The 26,395-nt window shown below is 46.0% G+C and overlaps 1 protein-coding gene across 1 annotated transcript; it reads left to right on the top strand.

Moving 5' to 3' along the window:
• On the top strand, window positions 1–24,399 carry EIF4EBP2 (eukaryotic translation initiation factor 4E binding protein 2). The gene is made up of 3 exons (XM_032423637.1): window positions 1–196; window positions 16,885–17,070; window positions 18,035–24,399. Exons 1-3 carry the CDS (start codon window positions 52–54, stop codon window positions 18,064–18,066), a joined length of 363 nt encoding a protein of 120 aa, XP_032279528.1. The 5' UTR covers window positions 1–51; the 3' UTR covers window positions 18,067–24,399.
• The last annotated feature ends 1,996 nt before the right edge of the window (window positions 24,400–26,395 follow it).

Consider the following 26,395-nt stretch of genomic DNA (forward strand, 5'->3'; position numbering starts at 1 on the left):
CCCCCGCCTACCCGCCCGCCGGACAAAGCCCGAGAGCCCGCGCGCAGAGCCATGTCCTCGTCCGCCGGCAGCGGCCACCAGCCCAGCCAGAGCCGCGCCATCCCCACCCGCACCGTGCCCATCAGCGACGCCGCGCAGCTACCTCATGACTATTGCACCACGCCCGGGGGGACGCTCTTCTCCACCACGCCGGGAGGTGAGCGCCGGCCGCCCCGTCGCGGCCCGGAGCCTGCAGCCCGTTTCCTCCGCCGCGTCTTCGCCGGCCTCCCGCCGCGGGCCTTTAACTCAGGGCGTGTCCAAGCGTGGCCGCCTCCGCCAGCGCAGCTCCGCCAAAGCCCCCCCACCCCGCCCCCCAGCTCCGCCAAAGCCCCCGTGAGACTGCTTTCGGGAACCTTAACTTTGCATTCTCTCTTGGCTGCAACTCGATTCAGCGCGCGCCCACTCTGGGAACGGGGCTCTCCCGTCGCTGGGCGGGGGGGGGGGGGGGGGGGGGAAGCCCTTGTTCCCGCTTCGTGGCAGCTTTCCGCGCTCGACCCAGTTTTCCCCCCTCTGCCTCCTCCTGGGCCGATTCGTCTACACTTGGCCTGGCTCTTGTTCTGCATTGCCTCTGCCTCTTGCCTGTCGTGCATTTGTGCACATTAATGCTTGATTTTGGAGCTCTGTCCCGGGCCTTTTTAGAAAGAACAGGCAGAGTATTTCGCTCTTGGGACTCTGCGATGACTTGTTTTGCTGCTTTTAGAACGGCAGGAGGAGGCTGGAATGCAGAGTTTGGACGCCTCGCCCAGCGTTATCCTGCTTTGACAGCATTGTTTACTTGCTGGACGAGGACCCACGAGAGGGGGGCGGGGAGTCCCCAGGCCCAGGCTAGGGGAGAGAATGATAAAATAATACTCAAGAAATAGCCAAGGGAAAGGACGTGGGGGTAGTAGAACGCTGGCAGCCCTGACGATAGGTTTTTGGCGGTGACGCTTTTGGGGATAGATAAGAAGGGCACCCGGGTCGGTGGGATTGCTTGGTTCTGGGGAAGGGCAGCGCAGGGAGAGTTTTCCGAGCATTGCTTTTCGAAGTATGACCAGGAACTGTTTACAAGGAAGAACACTGGGGTGGAGGTGAACCACGTTGAATTTGTCACGGGAAAAGGGAGCTCAAAGGTGGTGTGTTCCCTGACTGGGCTGTTCTCCAGGGGGAGGAGACTAGAGAGCAATCTTGTGGGACCTTATTGAAGGGATGGCGCTTCATTTTAACTTCGGAACTTTGCCTTCTTTTGGTGTTGGGGTGGCCTCTCTAGAGGGTTGAACTTTGCTGGCAGCCTCTGCCGGAGGAGATGGCTAGCTTCGTTCCTGTGGGCTGGGCTCACCAGTTGTACTACAACCAATCCGGTGCAGTTAGGCCCGGGTGATCCTTGAATTGGTTGCACAATAGCAAGGCCCACAGAGTAGGAAGACTTTTCTGCCAACAAGGGATAAAAATCGAGGAGAGAGCTCTACAGAGGAATCCATCCAGGCCACTCTAGGGGACGGGTGGCTGCCTTGGAAGACTTTAAAATGACCCAAGCAGGAGGAGTTCATCAATGTTTTTGGATAGCTGGGCTTAGAGAGGCTTTAACTTTGCAGGACAGTGGGATGACTCCGTGAGGAGAACCCTCCCTCCTGACCTGATGTGTTCAAGGCCAGCCCCTGAGCATGCTTCGATCCTGCTTTTTGATCGTGAAAGATTTTGGCAGACCAGTATCTGCTCCAGATAGAGTTGTCCTGAACTTGAGCTGACAGCTTTTAAGAAATGGATACTGTTTTCCAAGGTGATAGGAAGGGATTTATAACTTCTTGCGGAATTCTTTGTGGTACTGGTCAGTAAATGCCCACGCTTCCAGCCGTTTAGAACATGTCGTGGTAAACAACTGCACTCAGCTATTATTTATGCGGGGAAGGAACTGAACTTTTAGCTATATATTAATCATTATTCCCCTGATGGAAGAGCCACAGAGGGGGTACCTTTCGGGCATATTTCAAACAGCCAAGCTACGTTGCTTTTAAAATAAGGACATAGTCTTTAAGCATTGCTTTAAAGATAGAAGCCTGTTTCATAGTCTGGATTAGTTCCTTAAGTGCTTGGAAGGATTCTGCCAGAAATACTGATTCATTTACCCTTCCTTCCAACCTACAGTCACTACTGCTTTCTCAAATATCACTTAACCTGTCTCCCGATAGTTTCTGTACACAGTTTTTTGTTTCAGATTTAAATACTTGTTATCTTAGCTCATCTATTACATTGAACTTGTATTTATTGGTAGAGCAGGTTGTAATCTTTGGATTTTTAGCACGAAGACTTAACATAATGCGTTTATAGGATATAGCACTGTTGGGATTGGATTTAATCACTCTTAACTCAGTGCTATTTAGATGTGCAGTAGTTACTGATTTAATATTTCCCCCTTTGGAAACTTTCCCCTCCTCTGGTGGTTTGCTCATCTCTCTTGTACATTCCTCTCTCTCCCACCATATAATTGAACCAGGGGAAGATAGTTTTGTTTTTGGTCTCCTCCAGGCACCTGAATTAATGTGATTAAGTATTTTAAATGAGTTTTGTGGGCCTAGTGCAGTGCTTTGCACAAAAGAGCGCCACAAACCAAAGTAGGAAAATGCAGTCCTTGCTCTCAGTGATCTTAAAATCTTGAAGGGGGTTGGGGACTGATAAGATTTTTTGTTTTAGAACAAAAAAACGTATAGAATCCAGTGCTAACATACATTTCAGGTGTGAAAACATTTAGAAAAATGATAGTAAGCTTGCATGGGAAATCTCTCTTTAGTGGGAAGGAAGGGGATTAGCATGTCCTGTCTTAAACTTCTGGAAACCTTCTGGAGTGTCATACACGTGTTGGCAGTATTCCAGGATAACAGTTGATGTGCTGAATGCCCTAAATGATCAGACTGGGCAGGGACATTCACAACATAGTGAACTTATGATTTCTTCTCCTTTGAGAGTCCTTTATTTATTGGGGATCAGAGGTTACAGCCTACCCCTTGGGGAGGTTTCTCAAAACTGCCTTCTCATGGTTTAGGAAATGAGAGGTGGGTGGAAACAGACTTGCTCTGACCTTTGGATTTCTCAAACTGCTAGAAGAGTACCTACCTGTTTTCATTGTTAAGGAGGAGGAACATTTTTGTTGAGTAAATTCAAGGCAAAAAAAAAAAAAAAATGCCCTTGGATTTTATTTTACTTTGTTTTATCTGCCTTTGGAGGAGTGAGGATGCTATTTGGTTCTTCCTTTGAGAAGCTACATCTAGCCTCAGTGGAAGGGAAAGTTACTGTAGTTGTTTTCACTTTTATAACACTTTGGTTAGCTGGAAGGCACCTGATGCTTTCGTAAGTTCTGAACTTTCTCCTTCTAGGAGTGTTGTGCTCTGGGAAACGAACAGAAACAGAGAGAACTCTTTTAGCCTTCTTTCTGCCTTTCTTTTCCTGCATAACATCCTCATCAGCTGTGGAAAAGTGCTGTTGCCATAACGAGCACCAGCGGGGAACTAACTGTGATGGTCTAAAATCTTGTTCGTGCTGCTGTTTCCTCGGCCAGCTGGAGAGTTGCTGTGATGGGTTCGCTGGGTCAGAATTACCTGAAGGCCATTGCAAGGGTCTGGAAATAAAGAAGGTAGGAAGAAGGGAAAATAATTCTCTTGGAGTGAGCTGTAGTAAAATAAGAGTATTTGAGAGGAGTCCAAAGTTTTGGCCTGGTTCCCTTCTTGGGAGATGAATAGAGCTCTATGTAGATCTGGGGAAGGAAGGTCAGTTTCTGACTGTTGTGAAATTTCTAACTCCATGACCTTGGGTTGAGTTTATTCTAGGCCAAAACCTTCTGAACCAACAAATGTGCTTACTTGGCTCCCTAGCTTCGTTATTAACCAAAGGACTTCCTTATGACATGGGAGAAGTACATGAAAAGCATAATGAAAGGTGTTCAGTCCCTCTGCCTTGTGTTTGAGGAAGATTGCATTTACTTATCTCAGAGTAACCCAAATTATTAACATGTTTGTCATTCTGTGGGAGATTCAGCTGAGGTCTCATATTCATCAGCTGCCAAAGTATATATTAAAGAAGATGTACTTCAGTTTTTATGTTGGGTGCATTTTTTGCTCACAGAGGATTGAATTCTGGGGCGCCTGGGTGGCTCAGTCATTAAGCGCCTGCCTTTGGCTCAGGTCATGATCCCGGGGTCCTGGGATCAAGCCCCGCATCGGGCTCCCTGCTCGGCGGGGAGCCTGCTTCTCCCTCTCCCACTCCCCCTGCTTGTGTTCCCTCTCTCGCTGGTCTTTCTCTGTCAAATAAATAAATAAAATCTTTAAAAAAAAAAGATTGAATTCTGAGCCTGAATCTACGTCCTCAAAGCATATAGCAATGCACTGTTTGAAAACCTCTGCCTGTCCTAAGTCAGATGCAGTCTGACCAGGGAAGACAGCTCTTACAAATTGATAGTGTAGCATGTATGAAGGCCCTGTGCACAGCTCCTTCAGCTAGCTGAGGCCTGTTGTGGGCAATAGGAAGAGCGAAAAGTGATGAGTCTGTAACCTGACACTAGCAGGGTTACTCAGGAAAGACTTAACGACTGGAGTCTTAACAACAGTTTTCTAAGAGGGGTCTTGCAAAGGGGTCCCTGGATGGCTCAGTAGGTAGAGCACACGACTCTTAATGTCAGGGTCGTGAGTTCAAGCCCCATGTTGGGTGTGGAACCTACTTAAAAAAAAAAGGAGGAGTCTTACGTGGTTTGGCTGCACTGTAGGCTTGATTATGTGTGTGTGTAAAAATGTGCAGATCAGATAGGGTACAGTTAATGTGGAGTAAGCTAGTTCATCTGGTTGGAGAAGAATACAGCCTGAGCAGGAGAATAGTTAATTGGTGAGCGGCAGAACTTTTTTTTGGCTTCCAAGTCTTTTTATGAACGATGTAATATTTAAACGATTTTTGTTACTCCATTTATAAATAATAGAACAAAAGTCAGTTGAGAATTGGAGTCATTCACCTTACTGAATAGGCAACGCCTAGACTCCCATTTTCAAATTTGTTCATCGTGGAACTTGGTTTTGCAAAGGCCCCTTAGAACCCGTGTTTTAACAGGCAGCCGCTGTGCATCCTATGGGTGGCTAGTTTTTAAAGGTCCCCTGCACCCGTTCTCGGGCCATTGCTTGAAGCCAAAAGCTCAGAAATCCCTGAGTGTTTACATCTAAGTAAATCTTTCAGATCTTCAGGATGAATGCCCTGGTAAACAGAAGCTGTTCAATTCATTGAGTGGTTTAAGAAAGTAAAAACTTTAACAAGCAAGGAGAAATGAACTGGAGAATGCAATTCAATTCGTGTAGATTCCATGGGATTTTTAGTAGACAAGAGCATGTCGTATGTAAATAGTGATAGTTTTATGTCTCCGTGGTTTATCTGAGTGCCTTTTATTTTTTTGTGTCTAATTGCTCTGGCTAGAACTTTCGGTACAGTGTTGAACAGAAGTGGCAAGATAGTGTGAACAGATGCCCTTGACTTGTTCTCAGTGTTAGAGAGAAAACATCTAGTCTTTCACCATTAGGTAAGATGTTAGCTGTGGGTTTTTCATAGATACCCTTTATCAGATTGAGGAAGTTCCCTTTTCTTCCTAGTCTGTTGAGTGTTTCTATCATGCAAGGGGGTTGGATTTTGTCAAATGCATTTTTTTTTTACTTAAATTGAGTTGATTGTGTGATTTTTGTTTTTTATCCTGTTGACATGACATATTGTGTCAGTTGATTTTGGGATGTTGAACCAGCCTTGTATTCTTGGGATAAATCCCACTTGGTCATGGTATATAATCATTTTTATGTGTTGCTAAATTTGTTGTGCTAATACTTGGTTGAGGATTTTTACATCTCTATTCAGAAGGGGTATTAGTCTGTATTTTTCTTGTGGTGTCTTTGGTTTTAGAATCAAGGTAATACTGGCCTCATTCAATTTTGATTATTTTAGAAATGGCCTGCTGCTTCTAGCAGAAATGCTATTTACTGGTAAAGGTAGACCATTGTTGTCTAGGTGTTAAGAGACACTTTTCAGAAAGCGTGAGAGGCTTGTGATTCTTCATCTTAAGATATCGTAATTAATCATTTGGGCCTCAGAGGAGCCCGTGTCACCCCGAGAGACTGTTTATGTTAGAGTCAGGCTGCTTTTAGGTTGAAATGAAACTGTTCTCTGGTCAGGTAAGTTCCTAGAATCACGAATAGGCAGTAGATAAAAACAGTGACCTAGACCAGGGCTCTCTAGCCGACTCTTGCCTCTCACAGACTTGGTTGGTAGACTTCAAGCTCCTTACTTGAAAAGTAAGTGAAAAGTGGAAGATGTTCATAGATAGGCATTATTTTTATTTTTTAAATAAGTGCCCAAGAGGAGGGAACTTTGGAAGAAAGCAGACAGTTGGAATGAAAGCCAAGTTTGAATCTGAATGTTTTCCCCATACCAATAGCAGTGATCTTTCATTAATTATTAGTATTACAGACAGAGGCTGAACCACATCTGTGAAATCTAATCCAAAGAACTGATCCAGGACACAGTCAGCAACCTGGCAGATCCAGTCAGCATTTTCCTGGAATCAGAGTGAGGCATTTTTGTAGAGATGATTTATTTGGGGATGAATGTTCACGCCCACACAGAAGTGGATGTATTTGAGGGGCGCCTGGGTGGCTCAGTCGGTTAAGCATCTGCCTTCGGCTCAGGTCATGATCTCAGAGTCCTGGGATTGAGCCCCGTGTCTGGTTCCCTGCTCAGCGGGGAGTCTGCTTGTCCCTCTCTTTCCCCCTCCCTCTCAAATAAATAAATAAAATATTAAAAAAAATAGAAATGGACATGCTGGATGTACTTTATTATCACCCAGATCTTCTGACAGTCAAGGCTAGACAGACTTAAAATAATTTTGACATTTACTTAATATTAGTTTGTGGTTTGTATACCATTTTGGACCTGGTACTAGCTAAAAAGATAATCTTTTCAACTCATGTTGCAGCTGAGACTCGAGAGAACCAGATTTGCTTAACGTACCTAGTTTATTTGTGTTGCTCTCCTGACTCCTGGGTCACTATGTGTCCTTTCACAAATACTTTTAACTTCTCTGGATATTAGTTTCTTCATGTCTAAAATGACAGGCTTTTGCCAGATGTTCTCTAAGCCTCTCCTAACACTAGACCTTCAGTGTAGGAACACAGTCATTATCAACTTCCCTTTCAGCCTAGGCGTGTGTTCTGTGATGACTGTGTCCTAAGTGACAGGGCCAGGAGCCATCCCTTGACAATATCTTGGAAGTTGTTGCTCCCAGTTATTGAAACTTAGAGTTAAACAAAGGACAGTAGGATTGGCTTTTCACAAACCTTAGACGTCTCCCATTTGCCATAGTACTTTGGTCCTACTAAGTTATAAGATCCTGAGGCTCCAGTTGTACCTTCTGTTGATGAAAAAAATTGTCCCTCTCTTGATTTTATTAGCACTTTAGGGATTTGATGGTGGCCCACACTGAATGTGTTTTGGCCACCATCAACCTCCCTGGAGGGGGCTGGCTTAGGCAGCTTTTAGTTTCCTCTGGGTTATCTGGCATAGAGCTTTTTCAGAGTCTGTCTTTTCATCCAGAGTCTCCGTGAAGAATAGATGTTTAAGCAGACATTTTTTTTTTTAAGTGGCAGTGTGCCAAGCCCCAGGATATGCACCATGGCTACCAGTCATGGCTTCCCCCAGTGTCTGGTCTGTTGTGCATCTGACCCAGTTCTGGCCAAATGAGATGTAGGGGAAAGTCTGCTAAGGGTTTGCTGAGAAAGATTTTCTCTTGGATGGAGAGAGTCCCCTGAGGGAAGCCCTGTTTAATTCCACACTCCCCCTTCCTCCTTGAACACTGTTGTGTGGGGGTGAAGGTCCATCTTAGCCTTTGGAGGAATTTTGTCACCAGCTTACTCAAGCTATGCAATTTGGGCAAGTTACTTGATGTTTCTTGTTCTGAGCTGTCATTTTGCATGAATAGATGCTTCTAATATAGGAAGCAGCCATAGTTAAACAGAACTTTATGCTGGGGACCCTGTGAAAGTATAGTAATAACTACCCTGTTCAGTTAACCACATTACAGTGGGCTTTCTCTAGATGGTTTAATTTGAAGTTAATACAATTTCTTGAATGTATATAGCATAATCCCTGGATTAATTATTTAAACTAAGCTACTTGGTCTTGAAAGAGACCCTTAGGCTTGAATGACCTCGTTTATGTACCTAACCATCTTGGTAAGCGTAATTTTGGGCCTCTTTCATTGGTCTTCTTGCTCCTTGCCATTTTGAAAATTACTAGTTTTTAGATCAAAGGGTAGAAGCTTTTTTCCCCCTCCTTTCTGTTCTCCACTAAAGGAACTTTGTTTTTACTGTTTTCCTGGTAATGTCAGCATCTAGGAAGCAATGGGGTCAAGGTATTAGATTTATCTTAGTATCTGGTCGTTAAGGGATGAAGAAAATTTATAAATGTCTAATGTTAAAAGATGTTAAAGTTCTTATTTGTTCTGAAGTCCAAACATGTAGACTGAAGTAATATATGCACATTTAAAAAATAAGATGGAAAGGGGCGCCTGGGTGGCTTAGTTGGTTAAGTGGCTGCCTTCGACTTGGGTCATAATTCCAGGGTCCTGGAATTGAGCCCTGGATTGGGCTCTCTGCTCAGCGGGGAGTCAGCTTCTCCCTTCTGCCCCTGTTCCTGCTCTCTCTCTCCTAACAAACAAATAAAATCCTTAAAAAGAAAAAAAAAAAAAGAAAGAAAAACAGAAGCACCTAAAATGCAAAGTAAAATGCCAGTAGACAACCACTTTTAACGGTTTTTGTTTCTAGTGCTTTTATTGGTTACCGCTGTTGCTGTACATACATGTGCACCACAATTTCTTGGCTTGTTAATGTTAGATAATACCATTGATTCCCTGTCATGGAAGATGAGTAATCTGGAACACTTTCATTACTTTCTCCCTCTCATTTCCGCTCCCTTCTCCATTTATCAGTTTTTGTAAATTGTATTATCGGTTCTGGTTCTTCTGATAGTTACCTTTAAAATGTAAAATAATAGAGTCAAAACCTCCCAGTCACAATCTGTCAATTTAGCTCTCCGTTATATAAAGTTGTACCATCCATCCCATCTCTACTTCCCTGGTAGGTCAACTTCATTATTTTGACAGTATCAGGGCCTGCAACATTTACATACTCTCCTATAAGTATTCTTCTTTGCTTTTATTATAGTTTGATCGCAAATTGTGAGATCTGATATATAACATATATGATATTTTGGTTCTTAACTTTTCATGGAGGTCATGATCTCAGAGTCCTGGGATTGAGCCCCATGTCTGGTTCAATCCAAGGGGCATGATTATTTTTATAGAAAACGAAATGGAAAACTCACTGGAAGGAAAAGCGTCCATTGTCAAGGTGAAATAGAGAATTTTTTTTTTTTTTAACACTCCATCAATTGATCAAAATCACGGCCCCCTCCCTTTTTTTTTTTTTTTTAAGATTTTACTTATTTCTAGAGAGAGTACACACCCGGGGGAGGGGCAAAGGGCGAGAGAGAATCTCAAGCAGACTCCCTGCTGAGCATGGAGTCCCACTCGGGGCTTGATCTCACGACCCTGAGATCATGACCTGGGCCAAAATCAAGCTGTCGAACGCTTAACTGACTGAGCCATCCAGGTGCCCCGCGGGCCATTTTAATGTTATATTCAAGGTATGTCTTGTATGGTCTTTGGTTTTCCTTCTTCAGGAATTTAGGATTAACTGACTTCTAGTTACTTGTGGCTGCATTGGTTGACATGAAACGGGCCTGACATAAATGTGGCGGGCTCTTTGGATGAAACGTGGATTACCAGCAAGTTCTTACTTTAGAAAATGGATGTCTGTGCATGCATATGTATAAGAGACCTTGAGTATTGTAGGTTTTTTAGTTTTTGTCTTGGAATAAATATAATCTCACGGTAAACACAATATATAACAAAGGAAACAAAGGTTTTTTTCTTGCCATTTTGTTCATAGTCGAATCTTAATGTTTTTCTTTGAATAGTTTTGATTTTTTGAATGGTCAGCTGCTTTTGAATCACACCATAGATCCTTAGTCACTGACAGGCTGATTCCCCACTTTTGCTCTCTATCTGCTACAGTGAAACTTTTTTAGCTTGCAGCGATCTAAAATTCAAACACCTAAAATGCTGTCCTTTGTGCTCCTATTTTCCCTGGCCATATTTGAGAACATTAGTGGCAACCCTTAAGATTCCAGTTCTTCAGGGTGTCTTCTCTTCTGAATTAATTTGCTTTGTTTGCATTCACAACCAAATGTATTTTAGGAATCCACTAAAAAACTACTAGAATTAATTGAGTTTAGCAAGGTTGCAGGATACAAGACTGGTATACAAAAACCAATTGTATTTCTATACACTTTCAATGGACAATGCAAAAAAGAAAACAGTTCCATTTCTAACAACATGAAAATAATAAAGTATATAGGAATAAATTTAATGAAAGGAGCACAAAACTTATACTGTGGAAACTACAAAACATTGTTGAAAGAAATTGGAGAAGACCTAAATAGATGGAAGGGCATTCCACATTCATAGATTGGAAGACGGCATTCTTTTTTTTTTTTTTTTTTAAAGGTTTTATTTATTTGACAGAGAGAGAGAGTACATGAGCAGGGAGAGGGGCAGAGGCAGAGGGAGAAGCAGACTCCCCGCCGAGCAGGGAGCCCAGTGCGGGGCTCGATCCCAGGACCATGGGATCATGACCTGAGCTGAAGGCAGACGCCTAACCAGCTGAGCCACCCAGGCACCCAGGAAGACGGCATTCTTAAGATGACTGTATTTCCCAGATCTACACGTTCAACACAGTCCCGTCAAAATTCCAGCTGGCTTCTTTGCATAAGTTGACAAGCTGACCCTAAAATTAATACGGAATTTTAAGAGACCTAAAATAGCCCAATTTCAATAATTATTATAAATGAAGACAGTATGGTACTGCCATAAGGATAAACATAGATCAATGGAATAGAATTGAGAGTCTAGAAATAAACCCATACAGTTACGGCTATTTGATCTATGACAAGGATGCCAAGACAATTAAATGGGGAGAAATAGTCTTTCCAACAAATGATACTGGTACAACTGGATATCCACACACAAAAACTGAAGTTGGACCCCATGACTCGAAGACCTAAATGTAAAAGCTTAAAACTATAAAGCCTTTAGGAAAAAACATAGGCACAAATCTTTATGACCTTGGTTAGCAAATAGGTTCTTGAGTATGGCACCAAAAGCACAAGCAACAAAAGAAAAAGACATAAATTGGACTTTGTCAAAATTAAAAACTTTTGTGCTTCAAAGAATACCAATAAGGGAAAAAGCAACCCACAGAATAGGGGAAAATATTTGCAAATCATGTATGAGTAAGGGACATGTATTCATAAATATAAAGAACTCTTAAAACTCAAAAGTAAACAGACAACCCACTAAAAAATGGGCAAAGGATCTGAATAGACATTTTTCCAAAGAAGATGTCCATTGGGATGGCCAGTAGGCATATGAAAAGATGTTCAACACCATTATCCATCAGGGAAGTGCAAATTAAATCAAACCACAGTGAAATTTAAGAAACAAAACAAACGAGTAAAGGGGAAAAAGGGAGGGAGAGGCAAACCAAGAAACCAACTCTTCACTATAGAGAACAAACTGATGGTTACCAGAGGGGAGATGGGTGGGGGGAGGGGTGAAATAGGTGATGGGGATTAAGAAGTATACCTATTGTGATAAGCACCAGGTGTTGTATAAAAGTGTTGAGTCACTATATTGTACAGCTGAAACTAATAATACACTTTGTGTTAACTAACTGGAATTTAAATAAAAACTTAAAAAAAATCAAACCACAATGAGATACCACTTCACACCCATAAGATAGCTATAATAAAAAACATAGCAAGTGTGGGCTGCCATGTGTATACATTGTAACCCTCACATACTGCTGGTGGGAATGCAAAATGGTGCAGCCACCTTGGAAAACAGTCTGGTGGTTTCCAAAAGATTTAACACAGAGTTAACCAAATGATCTAGCAATTCTACTCTTACCAAAGAGAAATGAAAACATATGTCCACACAAAGATAGGTACATGAATGTTTATAGCAGCATTATTCAGAGTGGAAATAACCCAGATGTCCATCAACTGATTACTTGATAAAATGTGATATATACGTGTAATGGAATATTTGACAATAAAAAGAATGAAGTACTGAGAAATACTAAACATGGATGAACCTTGAAAACATGCAAGTATAAGAAGCAGTCACAAAAGATCACATATTGTATGATTCCATTTATATGAAATGTCCAGAATAGGCAAATCTGTAGAGACAGAAAATAGTGGTTTCCTAGGGCTGCCGGGGTGGAGAGGGACTGCTCAATATGTATGGGTTATCTTTTTGGGGATGGTTGCAGTGTTCTAAAATTGATCACGGTGATGGTTGCACAATTCTGTGAATCTGCTAAAAACTGTTGAATTACACACTTTGAACTATATGTGAATTACATCTCAGGAAAGTTGTAAAAAAATGGATTTTATCGCCTCTGCAACGTCGTAGAAGTTCTTCAAAGTTTCCTTTATATCTCACACATTTAGGTAAACTCTGTACTGCTTATTTCCTAGTTGGTCAAATTACAGTTCTTTAATGCATATGCTATTGCTAATATATAATTTAGAAATAGAAAGCTTGCTTTCATCCTGTGCATTGTTTTTCACCGCCTCATCCCCAGAGTTCCAAGCTTGGCATACTGCAGAAGTAAGAATAATCTTGTTCTGACTTGCAAGTTGAATGTTAGTTTAAGAATATCTGACAGTGAAACCTCACTCTTTTGAAACCTAGGCATGAACAAAAGTGGAGGTGATACAGCAAATATGCAAAGTGCATCCACTAAGGCTCCTTTTATTCACTGGAAAGCCATCAGGCCCCCTCCCAGCCCGTTTGCTCTTTATTTTACGTAGTGTTCTAATAAGCGAATCGCTGATTGCAAAGTCCCTACAAGGATAGAAGCATCGGGTTAGGATAGGTGAATTGTTCGTCCCCACCCCTCTTCCCCAAGTTAGTAAGTTGAAGCCCTAACCCTCAGTGTGATGATCTTTGCAGCTGGGGCCTTGGGATGTAATTAGGTTTAGATGAGGTCATGAGGCCCTCATGATGGATTAGTGCCCCTAGAAGAAGAGGCACTAGGGAGCTTGCTACCCCCTCCCTCCCTCCTCCCCGCCCCACCTAAGGACACATTGAAAATGTGGTGGTCTGCATACGCAGAAGAGAGCTCTCACTCAGCGGAGCAGACCATGCTGGCATCTCCATCTTGGGATTCTCAAGAACTGAGAAAATAGATTTGTTTAAGCCGTGGTATTTTTTTTTTTTTTTAAGATTTTTATTTATTTATTTAACAGAGATAGCATAAGTAGGCAGAGCGGCAGACAGGGAGAGGGAGAAGCAGGCTCTCCACTGAGCAGGGAGCCCGATGCAGGGCTCGATCCCAGCACCCTGGGATCATGACCTGAGCCGAAGGCAGCCGCTTAACCGACTGAGCCACCCAGGCGCCCCTAAGCCGTGGTATTTTGTTGTGGCAGCCCGAGCTGACTGAGACTTGGGGAAAAAGGGGGCGTTCTCAAGCCTAACAGTGAGGGAGGAAACAATGAGGAAAGGGGCACTTGCAGGCTATTTGAATTCTGTACAGTGGAAGGAAAATAAAGCGCCTAGGCTCCCAGAGTTCGTAGGCCACAGCATAGTTTATGAAGTGATCTTCAGAATGGTGACCCCCGTTCATCAAGCAAGGGTCAGATTGTTTTCTGTTTAAGGTGGTAAAAAGTTTTAAATCTGTACAAGAAAAACTTCCATCCAAAATAATTCGCATTATTCACTTTTTGAAAGTTAAACTGTTTTCTGCTATCCAAAATGACTCATGCCTCATAATTTCCAGATGCCTTTTTAAGTTGTTACTACAGTTCTTATTTTTCAAAGCAAAGAGGGTGAAGGTAGATTTTTTACTTTCCTTGTCCTAAAATTGTATTTGAGACAGGACATAAGACCTGTGTCTCCTTTCCACTGGGGATGAATGATTTCCAACTTTTCCAAGTGTTCTCCAGGGGTTGGAGGGAGGCATGCAGAGGTGCTCTGCTAAGGTTAGGTTTATGGTGTGAGGCCTGTCATAAATGAGCTGTGGGCCTTTGCCTCTCAGTTATTCTAAAAGTAAACATAGGAAGATAATTCTAGCCCACTCTAGGACTCGGAGACTTCCTCTGTGAAGTTTTCAGCCTTTGCCTGCCTCATGGTTAGCCTTCAAAATGAAAGAGCTGACAGGTAACAGTAATTAGAGCTGTTGACCTGGTTTGTGCCATGCTGTCCTTCAGAGATGATCTCCAGCATCCCCTTTTACTACCAGCCCCCCTAGCCCCTTCCGTCATCCTCTTCTCTTACTATTTCTTTCATATTTCGTCTAGTCTCAGATCACTGTTACTAGGCTTTTGGTAGAAGATTGAAGTCGGGTTCTTTTTTTTTTTAAGATTTTATTTTTAAGTCGTCTTTACACCCAGTGCAGGGCTGGAAATCACAACCCCTAGACCAAGAGTCACACGCTTCACCCACCAAGCCAGCCAGGCAGCCCCGAAGTTGGGTTCCTCACTTTAATGAACAGAAGAATGGCCTGAGGAACTTAAAGATAGGGATATCCAGGTTTGAAGCCCCAGGGATTCTGATTCAGGTAGAATATTTTTAAACAAGCTTTCCAGAGGATTCTGATGCACATACCTGCAAAAATATACTGTCCTAATAGGTGCCAAATATGGCACGGCATTTGTCTTAGTACTTTATCACAGAGAGGCTGAGAGCCAGATACTTTATTTTCACCTCTTATAAATCGTAAATATGATTGTGTATGCAGTGTAGTTGTAACAGAACTAGGTAGTAAGAAAAAATTGATCTCCTTTGGAGTTGGTTTGAAAGCCTTAAAGGTTTTGTTTTGAGATGCCTACATGTGCTAATGGATGCCCATCTGAGAACGTTGCTTCCATTCTGAGACATTGAGTCATTCTTTCCTGTGATAGATTTTGTAGTACCAAGAGGAGAATGTGTTTAGCACTTGATTCTGGTTGTAAAAGCAAGGATGCGGGGGGCGGGGGGGCAAATTGGAGGGTAGGAGTCTCTCTTGGCCATTTTCTCACCTAGAAACCACTAGTTTGACTCTTATTTTCCATCTAGTTGGAAAGAAATGACTTACCAGCATTTGCATGAAACTGTCATGGTACTACTGTGATATGGATCCCGAGAAAACCAGAGTTTGTAATCCATTTTCCAGCTACTTAGCATGATGTCGGTATCATCTCTTCAACGTAAATGTTCATCTCCTTCCTTCTTTGGGAAGACTCCAGAATTTCCATTCTTCTTGCAGTAGATGCCTTGCTTTTTTCCACCCACTTCCTCACATTTCAGGTAGATTGGTTAGCTGTTTTGTTTTTCTGTTTCCGGGGATGTAGCTGTCACATGTTATTTGAGGAAATCTGCCTGAACCAGACTCTCCTTATGACAGGAGTGCTTCCACTTGAGGATCTATAAGCATTGACCAGCAGGCAGTAGTATTTAGATTCTCCCTCTTTAAATGGGTAACTTCGTGCACAATCTAATTTTCATATACTACTGCTTTTAACTTACATGCCTGAACCTTTTCCTTCTCTGGATTTAATCTTAGTGTGAGCAGGATGCCTCAATCTGACCACATCCCTTTGTTCTGGAGTGCTGGGTGGCCATTCCCCCTTTTTCCCCTCCTTCAGCAGACATCACTGAATGGTGGCCATGTCCTCGATCACTGAGCCAGCTGTGCTCCTAGGGTCTGGAGCAGAGCCCCAGGCGTCCGCTACACTAAGCCATCGTCAAGCATCTCTAAATTGTCGCTTAGTTTTAGATCTTGTTTATAGTCATTTGTACCTTGGGCTGACCATGACAGAAGAAATAGCAGCAGTAGATTTTCTTAACTATTCGTCAGGTCAAATGCAGTCTTCAGAAGGATTGTTGTAAAACACTCTGGTAGCACTTAACTGGGATGCAGATTGTTTCGTAAAATAGAGAAGGGTCCAGCTTCTACCACAGCTCTGTCTGGGAAGAATGTTGGTCTCAGTGCCTTTAGAAAGCCTTCAACTTCAAGGCAGCGATCTATCTATTGGTGATTTTTTCACTTGTTTATTATTTCATTTAAAACTTTCTAAATGGTAGAACTAAGGTCCCATAGAACTAAGACCTGCATAAGGAAGTCACAGGCTTTAGAGAGGCAAATCAGTAAACAGGTGACTTATAATAGGTGATATGTATGGAGTAAGATGGGGGAAAGAACTTTTTTTTTTTTTAAAGGTTTTCTGTAAAGGAAGTGATGTTGGGGCTGAGCCTTAAAGATGAGCGGAAGAGGAGGAAAAGGCGCTCCTCCAGCAGAGGGGCCTGGTCCCAGGCAGGGAACAGAAAGCTTATCCTTTTCGCTTGAACTGTGAACCCTCAAGGGTTAGGTTTAGATGGAATTTAAAATAAATTCCCGGTAATATTATATGTTGTTTTTTTTTTTTAAGATTTTATTTCTTTATTTGACAGAGAGAGACACAATGAGAGAGGGAACACAAGCAGGGGGAGTGGGAGAGGGAGAAGCAGGCTTCCCGCGGAGCAGGGAGCCCGATGCGGGGCTCGATCCCAGGACCCTGGGATCACGACCTGAGCCGAAGGCAGACGCCCAATGACTGAGCCACCCAGGCGCCCCCCCACCTTTTTTTAAGATTTTATTATATGTTGATAGCCCCTTAATTTGTTTCAGACTCTTGAACCCTGTTTTCCAGGAACCCGAATCATTTATGATCGAAAGTTTCTGTTGGATCGTCGCAATTCTCCTATGGCTCAGACCCCGCCCTGCCATCTGCCCAATATCCCAGGGGTCACCAGCCCTGGCACCTTAATCGAAGATTCCAAAGTAGAAGTAAACAATTTGAACAACTTGAACAATCATGACAGGAAGCATGCAGTTGGTAAGAGAACGCCAGTTTGGGGCGACGAGTGGGTAGCCCTGGGAATTCAAATGTCAGTCGGCTACAGGTTGAAAAATTGATGCCTCAGTTACAACCGACATTCGTTTATAGGTCTCTCAGGTTCCCAGCTCCCAACACCCAAGGCTTACTGAATTGTTCTGGAAATCCTAGGTTCTAAATCATAAGCGAATCTAATCCGGGAGCGGGGAGAAATCCAAACTCAGGGCATAGGAAATCCTTAGATGAGTCCTTGAGCCAGGCCTCCAGTCCTGCCTCGCCTGGGCTGTACTGGACTAGGAGTAACACACAGAACAGAACTGAACAGGCCCCATTTCCATTGCCTTTCAGAAATAGACCTATTTCTTACAAGAAGAATGTCGTTTTTGTGGTGCAGGGGGAAATAGGGTTTGTTTCCCGCATTTTCCAGGACTGCCTATGATACCTAGACAACACAGACACACAGACACACACACGCGCGCGGTAAGTAAGGAGTCCACTCTGTCTCTGTGGAAGCAGAAGAGGAAGTAGAAATGGCCAGCTCCCGAGGTTCGCCTCGGGTTGTACTCCCCGACCTCTGTGCGGGAGCCAGCATTCTGCCTCCTCAAATTCCAAATGAGCTTTTCATGGACAATGTGTTGATTGAGAGCAGGGCCAAAGTTCAGAGCCTCCAGAAGAGTTTGCCGACATGATAGATGGCAAGGAGCTCCCGCTGGGGCCGCCTGTAACCAGAGGGATGCTAGTTTTCACTTGGATCTTCTTCCCCAGATCCGACTCCTTGTGGGTCGTTTGAGTGCCATTCTTTTTTTTTTTTTCCAGATTAAAAAGACCAGCCAAAGCAAACAATTATTTGTTTTAAGGCCGCAGAGAATGGGAGAGTTTGGATTCTTTTTTGACCCTCATGCAGAGGAATGACAGAGCTGCTTGGCTTTTCCTTTTGGGCTAAACTTGTCTTGATTCTTCCTAGGGGATGACGCTCAGTTTGAGATGGACATCTGACCGTCCCGCGGGAGCAGCAGGAAGGCAGCAGTGCTCAGGCAGTGTACACCGGATTGGGCCCATCGGATCAGCAGTGAACGGACAGAGGGGCAGCCCGCAGTCCCATTGCAGCCCCCGAGACCTCCTCTTCCTTCCTCTGGGTGCCACATGATGCGAAGATGAGCTTCATCTGACCATTTCCCCTCCCTGTTTCCTGTCCCCCTTCCCAGTTACACAGAGTCGATCCAAGATCCTTGGCATATTTCCGTAGACCTAAGCAGCCCACAGAGGAAAGCAGTTAAACTCTGGCTTCCGTAGTCATTTTACAGTTGAGAAAACCTGTCCTCCCCCCACCCCCCATTTTTTAAAAATCCCAAATCAAATATCAACCTGCCAACAATTGCCTGGCTGGGAAGTCTGGGGAGGTGACACAGAGGTGTGGTGGGTTCAGCATTGTCCGTGTCCTGACCCTCTGTCTGCCCTCCCTGTCTCCCACTTGTGGCTCAGAGCTGCGAGAGTCTGGGCGTCGGGTCTTCACAGCCATCAGAGGGCAATGGTAATGGAGAGGAGAGCCACTCTCCCTCGTACCCTGAGCTGTTTGTCCTTCAGGCCAGAGTGCAGTTTGTACAGCTCTGCTAGCATCACCCTGCGACGTTTTCTGAGGTCCACTTCCCCTCCTTCCTCCGGCAGGGGTGTCTTCTGTCTTTGATATTCGAGCGCCGCTTCCCAGTCCTTCACTTAGCACATCTGTGCAGAAAGGTGTGAGCCCCACCTGAGGGGGGAGTCCTTGGGAAGCAGCAGGGCTCTCCTCTCCTTCCTCCCTGCTAGCGCCCCATTGCCCGCCATCCCCTTGTATCTGAGCCACCAGGGTGATTCTGCCGCTCCCCGCTCCCGCAACAGGCCTACCCAAGCGACAGGCACTTGGGGGGAGGCCTGGTTCATAGCGTTCTGCCGGGGGACCCCGAAGAATGACCTGGGGAGTGTGCTGAACCAGGTGGGTACTCAGATTGAGTAGTCCTTGCTTTCTAGTCCACCGAGCTTTGGGATATTCATTGTCTCTGATTGCAGTGTCTTATAGTTTGAGTTTAAAAGGTGACTTTCAGAATGCTCTTAGAAAAGAACCAAACTTTTTTCCTTTGTAGACCTGCTGAGGCTCCTGGGATAGATAAGCATGGGCTCGAAAGTGGGTTCTCCCCATTGTCTTGCCTTCCCCATCGTACTCGTTGTCCCTCTCCCTCCCTCCCTCCCTCCCTCCCACCTCTCTCTCTGCCAGGCCATTTTTCAAATACACATCAAAGATACCTCAAGTGTTGGTATCTGATAATATCTCACTCCTCTTATCTGAGGAGTGATCTTTTATTTTTAAGATGACTACAGACCTATTTTTAGATATGTTTTCAATACGATTTTGAACAGCAACTTTTTAATTACACATCTTCCGGTGTTAGGAAGGTGAGAAATGTCCATGGGCGAGTCTGCTGCTCCCTGTCACCATCCTTTGTCTCCCTGAGTCCCTGACGAGCTCTTTGCTTCTCCCTCTAGTTTTGGGTGTGCATGTTTGCAGTTTGTAGTGGGTGGTGTGTCAAACTGGACCATTCTGCCTTGCCATGGCTTGTTTATGAGCGCTTCGTTCTCTCCCTCCCCGTTTGCTTTTTCATGCGCCCCCTCACCCTCCCGACTATTGACTGGCACAATAATCCCGGGAGAGTGACCCCCTTGTAGAAAGACTAACACCTCTGTCCTCATAGAACGACAAGTAAAGTAGCCGCTGGTGTCCTGGGAATTTCTGGTCGCATTTGGTGCCCTGAACCCTTTCATTAAGAGACCACATCCCAGGATGAGAGTAACAGGCCAACTGGCTAGGAAAGAAAGCTGTTTGTTTTTCTTTTGAACTATGAAAAGACCCTGTTTATGAACACATTTTAGACAGAAGAGAGGAAGGCTGTCCGAGGAACTTTGTTCTGTTTTCTACTACAAAATGTGAATAGTTCAGAGTGTGAACCTTCTGTGATGGTTGATGTTTCTCAGGAATAAGCTGGATCTCCAAAATTTGGGGGATGCTTTCAGTCTCAAAAATTGATGATCAAAAAAAATATTTCCTTGTTTGTTTGTGTAATGTATCCCTGTTCTGATTTTAATTAAACTCCCAAATTTCGCTTTCCATACTCTTGGAAAAAGTTCAGTTGCACCGTCATTTGCATGAGAAGCTTGCTCAGGACCCCTTCGTCCCCTGGGAGCTTGATTCTTTGGGCATGAGACTTCTCGTTCTTCTTAACTGGCTTTGGCATTCATGGAACCTGGTTCCAACTCCAGGTAGTCGAGCAGTGAGCAGAAGAGCGCCTCTTCTTGATCTTTGTTGCTGCACTTGAAAATCTGGCCTCACTGAACAGCGGGGAACGGATTTAAAACATGCCAGCTTGAGGGATGTCAAGGCGCCATTTTCCCCTTTTCTGCCATCATGGGAAATCTCTGCACACGGTTCCCTAATCGGAGGCCATTTTTCTAGTTTTTGCAGGGAGTGTCAGCCGTATGATAGAGCAGCAGCCTGCCCCTTCAGCCTTCTCTGCAAGGCCCTCCTTACTGGTTGGTGTCCTTTCCTGGAGGCCACTGCTGTGAGAGATACTTTGACCTCCATGAACCTGCATTTTAAAGATCGTTTCACAAGGCAACAGATTAACTTGTAACAGATGACACCTTTGTGCCATGCCTCATGAATGATTTTTTCAGGGCGAGCCAGATCCAGAAGAATGAATAATCTCTCCTGGCTTTCTCTTGGGGAGGGAGAACCCTTCGGGGACCATCTGAGTGAGATGGTTCTTAAAATCTTAGTGATCATTTGCTCTTTTTATGAGGAAACCATGTTTCTGAACCTCTGAGGACAATCCATCTTAGTGGAAATGACCTCGTTCCTCCAAATTCCAGCAGGAGACACGCGTTGTCTTGGTCTGTGTGTACAGTATGGTTTGCTGAGACCACCACGTCTTCATACTCTGTTTAAATAGCTGAACGTCCTCAGGAGCACCCTGTCAAGCAGGTGGCTTCTTGGTATTGGGCTGTCAAGCCCGGAATTCTGTCATCCCACCTGTATTAGTTATCTTCTGCTGTGTGACAGATTACCCCCAAACTTTAAATCTTGAAAGAGCAAATGTTTTCTGTCAGCTTCTGGAGGTTAGGAATCGGGAAGCGGCTTAGCATGATGGTTCTGGCACAGGGTCGCCGGAAGTTGCCATCAAGATGTCGGCAGGGTCTGCAGTCATCTAGCTAGGGCTGGAGAATCCACTTCTACGCGCGCTCTCTGTGGCTTGTTGGTGCGTTCTCTGCTTTCGGGTCTCTGTGTAGAGCAGCGCGAGCGTCCTCATACCAGAACAGCTGGCTCCCCCCTGAGCAGGTGACCCCAGGGAGAGGGCAAGAAGGAGTCTGCAGTGCCTTCCATGACGGCCTCTGAAAGCACACACCATCACCTCTTCCCTGTTGTGTCCCTTAGAAGCAAGCTCCTAAGCCCGGCCGACACACAGGGGAGCGCAGTGACACCCACCTGTGAGGGGAGCAGTATCAAAGAATGTGAGGATCTATCTTAAAATCACCTCACCCCCAACAGAGGATAAAGTCAGTCCAACAGGGGGGTAGGTTAAAGGAGATAACACAAAGAGATGTTGCTACTGCATCTCCAAACTGAATAGAAGACAGACACTCTTCTCTTTCCCCAAAGTCAGCTGCTGGTTTGGAGAGTGGTGGCAAGAAATGACGATTCCCAAGAGAATAAAAAGAGCTCTACGTTTGCCTGGCTACCAGCAGTGCAAGGATGCTTCGGGGCGAGTCCTAGGCTTTGTGTCTCTCAGACTCCGCACCACGTCTTTGCATCTCCCTGAGCCAGGAACTGAAAGGGAATTGGATCCTTCTAACTCAGCCACTAAAGCGGACTTAATTGGAGTCAGGGTTGTTAAGGCAAAGGAAGAAATGTGAATGAGATGTTGGGTTACTGGGCTGAATAAAAGCTACACGGTTCGGATTCAGGGTGAAGTAGATGATTGCATCTGGAAGCCAGGCCCCTGTCGGAGTCCAGGTGTTGGTCTCTGCAGCCATACGAGCTGAAACAGATTTGGGTCAGGTGGCTCACCCAAGAAGCCACTTCTCAGTTCAGTAGGGGACTTCTGGGAATTAGAAATGTCTGTCGGTGCTTGATTGCGCCTCTAAATCCAGTGTGTGTCTTACCTGGGTGCCCGCCTCAGGCCAGGCTTCCTGATGGAGATGTGTTCTTAAAGAGAACCGGTCAGTCGAACACATTCCTAGGGAGCATCTGCTGGGCGTCTGGCGCCCATGCCCAGCCACGTTTTAGAGACTTGAGACATCTTCAAGATGCATGTTCCTGTCTGGCTGTATGCTCTGCCTCTTCTCTGGCCCTGCTTGGTGGAGCGTGCACTTGACTAAGAAGCATTGCTGCTGAGGCAGCCATAAGAACAAGGGCACTTCCTCCACGAGTAAGGACTCCTCTTCACAGCACTTTCCCATGACTTGGCTTTTTCCTTCTGCTTTTGAGGCAGAGTCACAATAGATGGTCTTTCGTTTTGCGTTTGGGCCCCCAGCTCTTTGGGACCGTCCGAGCTTGGTCCGGACAGCTGCGGCAGCACGAAGCCTGCTGCCTGGGTGGCTTGTCCCCAGAGCCCGCCGTTCAGCCGGCGCACGACCCGCGTGCGATCAAGGCAGCTGGTAGGAGGGGCTCGTTGTGCTGCAGCAGGACCCCAGAAACGGGCTCTTTACTCTTTCTCCCCTTCTTGGATATTCGATGGCGTGTCAAGCATCTTGGCTGCTTGAAGCCAGGGCCCCGGGCCCTTTGAGTTCTCCCGCAGAGAGGCGGTCCACTGCCTCTCCATCTGGGCCGGAACTCGCCGGTCGAGGCATGTTTCTGGACTGCAGGCACAGCAACTGTCTATTAATCTGCGAAACCCAATCACTTACCCACCCATGGCATCTGGGACCGGGTAATCATTTTAAAGAAGCACGGTTTCTTTGGGAGGGCAGTTTCTGTCTGGACTTGGAAAGGGGTGTGGTTAACCACACCCCCCCATTCCTGTGTCCTAACATCTCAGCTTTTAATAAAGGATGAAATCAGATCTTGAGGCAACTGGGTCACAATTCTTTTGAATGCTTATTCCCCAGGGGCATTTCCTGTTCTAGTAAGGATTTTCCAGTTTAGCACTGAGGTTTCCTTGAGGCTAGCTCAGGAATTTCTTACAAAAGACTAAGGAGATGGAGATACAAACTTATTTTTTCAAGCAATCATTCATGTCTCCTTTCCCACCCTCTGGAATTTAAATTTCATTCTCTGGGCTGGTCCTAGAAGTGAATACCTTGTGGCAAAACTAGATTTAAGAGGTCTCTTGAGTTCCTATTCAGATGGTCTGTGGTTTCTCTTTGCTTAACAACTCTGCCTGCAGCCTGGGCCAACCACACGGTATGGATGGCCAGGGGGAAATGTTGCCGAGGTGAAACACAGTTCCCGGGGTATTTAAATTCTTACTCTGCCACCTTTCTAAGTGTAGGGGGCTAACCGATGCTGCAATGCTTGATAATCATGTGGCCACGCTGAAATTTCCAAAGGGAGCTCTCGCCGGTGCTTACCCCCCAAATTCCTGGACGCTTCTAACAGAGAGAGTTCCATGAATCTAGCCCAGAATAGCCAGTCTTGCCCCCGGTGTATCCCTTTCCTCTCCATCTTAATCTTTAAAAACAAAAAACCAAGCCCAGGCCAAGGGTAATTTTTACTTGAAACCAGGAGGGTGGGGAGGAACACGAGCTAAGGACGAGTTGTCCGAGTAAGCCATCCTGCTCCTGGTGGCCGTGGCCAAACCACTGAGTCCCATGAGCCAGTGCCTTTCCCTCCCCCAAAGAGGGAGCCCGCCTCTTCCCACCTGGGTACCCCGGGGGCAAGCCTCAAAGGAGGCATCTTGGAGAGCCCAGAGGACACTCACATGCCTAGGGGTCCATTTTAAGCATCTTTAAGATATTTTCTGTATAAAACAAATGCCCTCCCCTGTCTTCGTGCCGCCAGTGGCCCAGTTCCATCCACTGAACGGAAAAGTGGAGACTGCCGTTACTTTGGTCTTCCCTTCGTCCCCTTAGACGTGGTCGCCCCCCGCCCCTCCCGTCCATTTCACCGTCGTGGATGGAGAGCGGAGGACACCATGCAGTCTTGAGGCAGTCCCGTGTGAATCCGTGATCACTTTTGTTGGTGTTTTTTTTTTTTTTTTTTTTGGTAACTGTCCTAAACCAGCAGGTGTTTGGAAATTAGGGAAAAATTAAATTCTCACCAATGGTTGCTGTTACAGTTAAATCAATAAAGATCTTGAGTATCAACTTTTGTTCTGATTTGCTTACATTTTGGGGGAAACCCTGTGGATTTCACATGTGGAGGGTCTCGACCAGTGAGGTAAATGGGCAGAGATGGTAAGCCACCTCGTGGGGCGGTTCTCAGCATTGGCAGAGCACTGGCTTTGTCCGTCTGGCCCAGAGATGCAGCGAGATGCCCTGTCCCTTCCCTCAGAAGCGTGGTGGTGAACAGGTGCATGCGGGGGCCGGACACACCAGGTAGGCAGGCTCCTCTCTCCTCGGACCAGCCTCGTGGAAGCGCAGACAGCGGCTTTCCCTTTTTCCGAAGAGGGCTGCCTGTGCCCCGAGGGGCACCCGTCAGAGATGCATCCCCTCGGAGCTCCTAAACTAGGCTGTGCCGCAGGAGCATCCAATTCCTTGCTATTATTAATCCAGTGAGTCCCACGTATCCATACTGCGAACAAGAATTCTGTCCTGTTGGAGATGTGAACAGAGGTCGGCAGAGTAAAAGTGGACTTGAGGAAACATTTTCCCGCCCAGACAACGGCGTGGTTTAGTTCTGAGGCTTCAGACTGAGCCAGCCTTGAAGTCCAGCCGAGCTGCTTAGAGGCCGTGTTCCTTCCGCCAGGATTCTCTCAGGTAGGCGAGGGTTAACTACCCCTTCCTGGGTGGCTGTGAGGCTCAAGGAAGGCGCTTAGCCTGGGGCCTGGCACATGAAGAGTTCGGGAAAGGGCTGGAGCCCAGCCCAGTCAGCGTGGCGACCAGAGGTCAGCCAGCTGGGCCTCCTTTGCCTCGGGAATGAGCGAATTTGGGCGTGGAGCCGGCCTGTGGGCTGCACCCACCACCCAGCCCTGGGACCTCTGGAAGGACTCCTTAGGGGAAGATGGGGCCAAACCCTCCTGCTAGCACTTCATACATCCTTTCCTCTGCACAGAGGCAGGTAGGATGCTGACTTCCAAGGCCACTTAGGAATGAGGGGGCGGGGGGAGAAGGGGAGACGAGGTGGAGGCAAACACCCCACAGTGGTGCTATTGGAGTCTTGACAACCGCCTCCCGTGTAGCCCCCGTTTCTGCTTCTCTCCTTCCAGTCTTTCCTTTTCTCCACTCCTACGTACCGCCAGGCCCACCCCCTGCCCCGGCCAAGGATAATAAGGCGTCCAATTGCCCCCACTCAGCTACTGGCCTGGCACGGCTCTAAGTACAGTAGGCCTTGGCCTTGAGAGCACGTTAAAATAACCATTCTGTGAGAGTCCCATCTGGCCCCCAGGTTAGGGCAGGACTCCGTTCTCGGGAGCAGTCTTCCCTCCACACACGGGGCCCAGGGCATGAAGCCCTGTTGCTAGGCTTGGCCCCAAACGCCTCTGGCCCGGCAGCAGGATGACCCACGGCCGACAGGCCCGGCACGGAGCTCTCAGCAGGGCTCAGCAAAACGAAGTTCCACTCCTCGGTGCCTGCCGGCCTCGTCAGTGAGGTTTTGTTCTGAGTCAGTGGAGCTGCTGACTGTGAACTCTCCCACAGCTGTGGCCACAAGTAGCTTGAACTTTCGCTTTCCTGGCCCTTGCCATAGAAGAAATGTTGGGCACCTATTTAGTAAGGAAGATGCTCTCAAGCCCCAGGGTTGGGATTTTCACTTACCAGAACCTCGGTGTGGTAGTGGGATTGGGTCCAAATGTTTGGTTCAAAAGGCTAGGCCTTGACCCCAAAGTAGGGGAGCAATTAAGCTGCTATTAAGGACAGTGCCCCTGGGGCTCCAGAGACCAGAGCCGAGTTCTTGACCCCGCCTCTCCTAGCTGTGTGGTCAGGCCCTGGGCCTCCGGATGGGATAAAAAGCTGGCCTCACAGGGGTTCTGAATAGTCAGCTGCAGAACCCTATTGTGATTCGGGACTGCGGTGCCAGCAGGTCTATTTCCACCCCAGGAAAGGAGCAGCTAGAGCGGCTTGGTTGCTGAATCAGGGCATTAAGGTTTCTCAAGCCCAGGCCTGGCTCTAGCCTCGCCAACCTCGGCCTAGGCCAGGATTACTA

This window comes from Phoca vitulina, unplaced genomic scaffold (genome assembly GCF_004348235.1).
Source record: "Phoca vitulina isolate PV1807 unplaced genomic scaffold, GSC_HSeal_1.0 scaffold29, whole genome shotgun sequence".
Taxonomy (NCBI): Eukaryota; Metazoa; Chordata; class Mammalia; order Carnivora; family Phocidae; genus Phoca; species Phoca vitulina.

Excerpts from the sequence above, each read along its gene's own strand:
- EIF4EBP2 (XM_032423637.1), top strand. The coding sequence starts at position 52 with ATGTCCTCGTCCGCCGGCAGCGGCCACCAGCCCAGCCAGAGCCGCGCC. Across the intron at positions 197-16,884 it reads CTTCTCCACCACGCCGGGAG|GAACCCGAATCATTTATGAT; the intron begins GTGAGCGCCGGC and ends CCTGTTTTCCAG. Across the intron at positions 17,071-18,034 it reads TGACAGGAAGCATGCAGTTG|GGGATGACGCTCAGTTTGAG; the intron begins GTAAGAGAACGC and ends GATTCTTCCTAG.